At 37.1% G+C, this 7,312-nt stretch overlaps 1 protein-coding gene and 1 pseudogene across 2 annotated transcripts; one reads left to right on the forward strand and one right to left on the reverse strand.

Moving 5' to 3' along the window:
* The first annotated feature begins 135 nt into the window (after positions 1-135).
* LOC107952034 (BTB/POZ domain-containing protein At1g21780) lies at positions 136-3,357 on the forward strand. 2 transcript variants are annotated; one of them, XM_016887273.2, is made up of 4 exons: positions 136-537; positions 664-809; positions 1,863-1,978; positions 2,506-3,357. In XM_016887273.2, the coding sequence occupies exons 1-4, from the start codon at positions 425-427 to the stop codon at positions 3,115-3,117; spliced, it is 987 nt and encodes a 328-aa protein (XP_016742762.1). In that variant the 5' UTR covers positions 136-424; the 3' UTR covers positions 3,118-3,357. The 2 variants fall into 2 exon arrangements, with proteins under 2 accessions (XP_016742762.1, XP_016742763.1); XM_016887274.2 differs by having other exon boundaries at positions 2,512-3,357.
* Positions 3,358-3,599: 242 nt separating this feature from the next.
* On the reverse strand, positions 3,600-7,312 carry LOC107952033 (chlorophyllide a oxygenase, chloroplastic-like; annotated as a pseudogene).

Below are 7,312 nucleotides of genomic sequence, written 5' to 3' on the forward strand. Positions count from 1 at the left end.
TACTCAAGTATTTAAAATTTTTCTCATTTTATCTCAAATCATAATATAAAGCAATAAGAGCGTGACATGTGTTGCATTTTTGTTGAATGTCATATACTAAAATGAGACTATAGTTTAGGAACCACTTTTTAACCACAAAACTTTAAGTCCCTAAACAAAAAAAAAATATAGTTTGAGGATCAAATTTGTAGTTAAACCTTTGTTTTTGTTTTTATTTTTAAAATTTTCAATGATATTTGTTAATTAGTGAAACTGCCAAAAAAAAAGAAAAAGAAAAAAAGGGTTCTCCATTTTATCAGTAGACAAAGCATTCGACTTTGCAAACAGAAGGGGCGTCAAAGAACCGTCTTCTCTGCCTCTACGGCAACCGTATATTACTCATACAAATTGCAAAGCAAAACCAAGAAATCCCTCACATACAAAAATGGGTGATTCAAAGGTCGAAACCATCTCCAGATTAGCTCAATGGAGGATCGACAACTTTAGTCCTTGTTCTTACAAAAAATCCGACCCCTTCAAGGTCGGTCTTTGGAACTGGTACTTTTTATTATTATTACCTACTCCCCAGATTTTTCTTTCTCCTAAATTGTTTCTTCTTTTTTAATTTTTGCTTGATTACTTTGACTGATTCGTGGGGGAATTTGATGGACTTTAATGAAACAGGCACTTGTCTATAGAGAAGAATCGATATATGTATATTCGATTATTTCCCGAGCCATCTCGTGTGTCTAAGGAGCAGCCTCCTTATGCTAAATTTATACTCAGGATCTCTAATGTTGGTGCTAATCGTAGACTTTATATCTCCCCAGGTTTGCCTTACTTACTTTCCCTCTTTTTACATCCCCTGTTTATGTGTGTGTGTGTTTTATTGAAGATTTGAATACAAGTTCTTTGTCAATCCACTTGTGGTTCAGTCGATAAGTTCATCTTTTGCTTTTGTTTATACGCTTGTGTTTTTTCGTATGTAGAACAGAGACAATTGGTAACCAGTTTTCTAAATGCCTAAAATTGATAGGAAGGTCAAACTTTTATATTCACCATTTAATGCTATAATTCACATCTATTCCTGGATGAATAATTTAATGGCTTCTAAATTTGGATTCGAGTTTAGAAGAAAGGTAGAAGCTGGAGATCAAGTGAAGAGTGTTGCTGGATGAATAAATGACAGAAAAAAGGATAAGGCTTTTAATGATTTTAACACAATATATCAGCTCTAATTCTCTCAGAAAGAGATAGTTGAATGATCAATTACCCAAAAGCTTTGGAATTAGAGTTTTATCATCTAGAACATGTGACATTAGTGCCTTTGTGCTTTGGTGTGTTTGTTTGTTGTTATTATTTTTAATAGAACTTCTAGAATGGAAATGATAATTGAAATTGGATTGTGATTCTTGGTTATGGGCAGTGTTCATTTCAGGTGTAAAATGAATAGATGAATAGATGAAATAGAAACACTCACCTTTGAATGGATAGAATTTTCATCTTCCTGGACGTGAAAAATCAGGGAAATAGAAGCACTTGACTAGTCAAAGTTGGTTACTTTGTCTTATACTGATGTGAGAACGAAGAAAGGAAATTTTGGATCTTTTGATTATTATTTCGTGTGATGAGTTCATATGCTGACGTAAATCTAACTGTCCCATATATTGTCAGGAAAACTTCGGACTTGAGTAATCATGATTTGGATTGTCACACTTAATGTCTGTTTGTGCCTTTGATCTCTTGAACTTTCCTATAACTTTTTCATCAGTGAAACAACAATACCTCAAATTGCTTTCTCAACTTGCTTTTATGCATGTTTGTTCTGTTAAGCAGCTTTGAGAATATGTAATTGACACTTATTTGTCTACTTGGTGCTGCAGTTCATGATAGACCGCTGCGAACATGCGATGACTTTTATTGGCCTGTTGATTCTACATTCCATGGACGCTTCATTATTGATGTTGAGTTCCTGGACCTGAGGATCTGCCCCATAAATGTGAGCTTCTATAGATTTTCACTAATGTGGTATAAGAGTAGTGTCAGTAAATATGTTCTACTTCTTTATCTCCTCTCTCCTTATTGGGAAGGCATGTTAATCTGTGTTTGAAGAGCCACATCGCCTCTCCAAAGGGGAAATACCTTGTCTAAAACTAAAAATAAAAGGAAAAATAACATTTTTCTTGATAAATCTTTGTATGCTTATTTCTTCTTTTTTCTCCCTTCTAGTCTTCATTTTAGTTGAACAAGGTAGTAGAGTACCTTCTTTTTTGTAAGGGCTGGATATTTGTTCAAAACTATTGCCAGTCGTTCTTGTCTCCGGCAGGTGGCAAGTACAAATATTACAGCAGTCTGGTACTTAGCCTATCCTGTCATTACTTAAAACCCTTCTTAAACTCATTATTGTTTTAGATCAGTGAAGCTTTCCCACACAGCAAGTAACTATTCTTCTATCTATTTTTTCTTTGTTTTTTTCCTGCTATATGTCAACAGATAACTTGTTTTCTTAACCCTTTAGTTGTTAAGACCCAGGGTGGTGAAACTGTTTCAATATGGCCTATGGATGGAGCAATCCAGTCTATGTCAACTCAAACAACCCTACGCTGCCTTGCTCGCATGCTTGATGAAGGTCTTCATGCGGATGTTACTATCAAGACTGCTGAAGGTACTCTAAGAGCACACAAAGCAGTTCTATCTGCAAGTTCTCCTGTTTTCGAGAGTATGTTCCATCACAACCTTAAGGAAAAGGAGTCATCCACAATCCATATAGATGACATGTCACTGGAGTCTTGCACGGCCCTTCTCAATTACTTGTATGGAACAATAAACCAAGAGAACTTTTGGAAGCATCGACTGCCATTACTGGGAGCGGCAAATAAATACGACATTGTCGATCTCAAAGATGCTTGTGAGGAAAGCCTTCTGGAAGACATCAACTCTCAGAATGTCCTTGAGAGGCTACAGGAGGCTTGGCTTTACCAATTGACCAAGCTGAAAAAGGGGTGCATGACATACTTGTTTGATTTCGGAAAGATATACGATGTTGGAGATGAAATCAATAACTTTTTCAGGCTGGCAGACCGAGAACTGATGCTGGATATGTTTCAGGAAGTGCTGACAGTTTGGAAACCGGTATGACTTCTTTCCAGGCTTTTTATTTTACCTTTTGGTTGCTGGTACATGGGAGTCCACATATAGGCCTGCTTGCTAAGGTCTTTTCATGCCAGGAATCAAGTTAACGGGTGCATGTAACCTTCGTATAGTAACTGATATAAAAACTTCATTGTATTTAAGGAATGTAAGCTTGGGTTGTTGAGTGTCCATCTCTATGAAACATTGCTGTGCAGTTTGAGAATGCATGTTTGCTTCATATTTTAACTGTTTTCATTTCTATTTTTCATTTCTATTTTTCATTTCTATAGATAATTATTTGTAATTAAGTAGTTAGTTATCGTTAAGTGACGTTTGTCCACATTATTTAGTATACCTTACTCTTGTATTTAAGATGAGCCCTCAAACTGTAGCCAATTGGTTTTAATTTGGATGCTTAACATGGTAATAGAGCCTAGGTTAGGTTATGTTGTTCAATAGATTGACTCCGAGAGCTACATGTTAGCGTATGAACTGCAAATCTTGGGAATTTTCATTAAAACATCAGTTACTATAATACAAAGATGTTTACTGCTGGACACCAGATTAGCAACATTGGCTTCTAAGTTCTAAGGCCAAAATTTTCCAATCAACTGTCTGGTCGGACTCAGGGCTATCATTGGTAGATAAAAAAGAAAAAAGTGTTTTTGACCGTACACAAAAACTATAAAAGCAGTGTACGGTTTCTATAATTTTACAATGGCTGGCTTGTTTGTAGAGATCAATTCGTATCCGTGTTGGTTTATCAGAGTGTCTGCTGAATCTTCATAGTTGTCCACCTTGTGCCAATGCCAAACCTTAAAAAAAGTATCTTCAATTCTGGTAGATCGCCTACTAAGCATGTTCAAGTGTGCAGAGAGTCGGTCCAAAGAATGGGAATCGGTTTGCTAGAGTTGGAATTTACATTGGTTTGCTGAAGGGTAATTGTTTATCTCCCTGGTCGACAGCATTTCTCCATAATCTGTACCTCACCCCTAGTTTATCATAGGCAACAGGCAAATTCCACACGTTTGCCCCATTAATCATTCGCTCTTGCTGGCCAATTACAAGTCGCAGATCCTCATTCAAGACCTGAATTGATCATGCATAAATGCAGGAACAAATTAGCGACAAGCATGGCTGATAGATAAGACATCTATTCAAAAACCGGTAAATGATAATACAGAGAAAAGATAATATTGAAGATTTTTTTTACCTGCTCGGCGAAGTGCCTCCATAAATAATGCATAAAAGGAATGTGCTTCAACACGGGAGCAAAATCGAGTGACATTCTATATAATAATCTCGTCTTATTTCTCGATGAAGGTATGCATACATGAAGCTGGTGAAGGTGTGTTGTGCATTCCTTGGTACTTTGTCCTTCGAGTTTTCCCGGCTTTGATATCCCAATGGTTGATAGCACCATACAAGGTGGTCGAAATTCCATATCAATGGGATAAGGGTCCCAGTATCCTTGGAGACCCGATGCGGGTGTCAAAAACTTCACCAAACTGCAATTTTCAGATTACACAAAGTAATATCATATATTCAAAATCGATACCACTCAAACATTTTTAGCATCTACTCGATCTTTACTACTAACGTGCAAGATATTTAGGAGTCAATGATATAAAAACAATTCACAATTACGGGGTGAAGGCAAAGCATGACAACAAAGCATCTCATCCTCATGAATGTTTTTTTTTCCCTGAGCATTCGATACGATGGTAAGTTTTCTGTCAAGTAGGATGTCTGGAAGTCCAGACTTTTAATCATTCATCCATCCGTACAGTTTCATGCACAAGTTAAAATAAGATCATTCCGCTTCAAAACTAAAATACAACAGCAATAAACCTTTTCCCAATCTGATTGCAGAAACAAACCTTGGAACTGTCCATCCCTTTGCAAATGTGGAAGTGTGAGTAAAAGGTGCATGAGCAAGATCCAAAAGGTTATCCAAAAGTAGTCCGTGTTCAATCGGAAGTTCCATGACAATCTGGCATTTATCAGCATATAAAAGAAACTGAGGTGAGATGGTGCTTTTGCTTAAAGTTGTCCGACTTTTCATCGAGTCAGTTAAACAAAGTTCACATGATTCTTGCAATTACAGTAGTGTTTTAAAACATCTAAAGTGTACCTCAGCATGAATTACAAATCCGGAAGGAGGTTGTAAGGAAGGAAGTGTTGGCGTAGGAGGGTCATCTCCAGGCCAGATCCAGATCATTCCCTCTTGCTCTAAACATGGCAATGACCTTATCTTCACATTAAGTAATCGTGTAGACGGCATTTTTTCACATTTTCCATCTGTTGTGTATTCCCAGCCTGATATATAGAAAATGATACAAGACCAGATGTCATTCAAACCATATATAACATGTAAATCATTCATCGATCTCTATCTGGCTTTTAATATGTAAAATCCCTGAACTCGTACTAACCATGGTAGGGACATTGGATACGACCCTCATTAACTGAACCAAGATGAAGAGGACATGCTCTATGTGCACAAGTGTTCTGGAGGCATCCTGGATTCCCGTCTTTTCCACGAAAAAGAACCCATGGCTCTTCAAAACAATCGATCGGAATCTGGAATGAGAAGTAATATGACATTAATGTAGAGTGAGAATATGTCGATATGCTGCAGCATTGGATGATAAAAAACTTTTGAATATAGCTTACCATAGTGTCATCTTTCAGATCCGTGGAGAAAGCAACGGGATACCAGAAGTTCTTCAACCGCGGGTGATATGGTTTAACTGGACCTGACACATCCAAGCTTTTTCGAGGCAACTTCCTCTTCACTTCCAAAGATTGTGTTGATGTACTAGAAGAAGGGGATGCTACATCGGACCCTGTTGCATTTCTATCTTCTAACAGCTTATCATTAACCAATTCCTCCATGTAAGCTAGTTTATCCAAAGCAGTAGCAACCCTTGCTTCAGATATATGTACCTGATATTTCTTTCTGATCAGATTCAAAATAGGCCAAAACCATACTTATGGTACTTAATGCAAGTCTTACACCAGTTATTTGTTGGAAAAAAAGAGAAGGTACCCATAACCATTGGATTGGTTAAAATATCTCCTAATTAAATTATACGAATAACAGCTTCATTAACTGCTGATTTTGCCTACCTGTTTGTGAGCTTGTGCTAGTTCTCCTTGCAATTCTGCAAGCTCTCTTTTCATGGTGCCAATAGACTTGTATTCACGAGCTAGAGGATTCAACACTTCCACTACCTACAACCACAAAGTTCGGAAATGCAGGTCTAGTAGTAGATAACACAACTTTTACAAGCAAAAACACAAGTTCTAAGAACATATGAGATTGAGATTGAAGAAGGACCTTTTCATGAAGAAGCATGATTGTAAGTAAATCTTGCCGAGCTCGCCAATCGCAGTACTGAATATCGTACCTAGCCACTTCCAATGCCTGATACACATCTAAGAACTTCCCTTTACATTGTGGAACTTTAGACCTTGGATCTTCAACATCAAAGAGAGTGCCCCATTGGCTCTTCTTATCCTCCAAGCTACTTTCCTCACCAAACACCGCATACACCCTAAACCCTCTTTTAATACCCTGAAACTGCATCAATCTCGAAATATAAGCCATTTGGAAATTTGGATTAACCCTAAATACTCAAGCAAGATAAGCAAAACAAAGAACAACACCATCTAAGCTAACTAAAGACTTAACAAAGCAATAAGCTCATTTAAGTCGCTAAACTAGGAAACTTAGCGGAAATCTTGTACATTTACTAAGCTTAATGTTTGTTGTCCACTAGTGCATGAAAGTGCATATACTAAGCCTACAAAAATGTGAAAAAGTTAAGGATCATGCAGCTTCAACAAAATCTAGAATATACCCAGAATTCTTTAGCCTAAAAAACAGATAAAAGAAAACCAAATCTTTAAGGCTTCAAAGCCAAAATAATAATAACAATAATAAAAGAATTCAAGGAGTACCCAGATAAAGTAATCCCATAAAAAGCGAGAAAAGGCGTACCTTTTTAGAACTAAACTTGCATGATCTGCGTAAAGAGATTGGAAAAGACAAAGCACCAGCAGTAGCTATGGCGGTCATGGCGTTTCGGAATGGAAAAGAAACAGAAAATATGTTTGAATAGCCGCTTGAGGGCAAAGGAAGAAGGAGAGGAAGAGAGAGAGAAGTCAGTGTGTAAGGCAAAAACAAAATGGGATT

This window comes from Gossypium hirsutum, chromosome A02 (genome assembly GCF_007990345.1).
Source record: "Gossypium hirsutum isolate 1008001.06 chromosome A02, Gossypium_hirsutum_v2.1, whole genome shotgun sequence".
Lineage (NCBI taxonomy): Eukaryota > Viridiplantae > Streptophyta > Magnoliopsida > Malvales > Malvaceae > Gossypium > Gossypium hirsutum.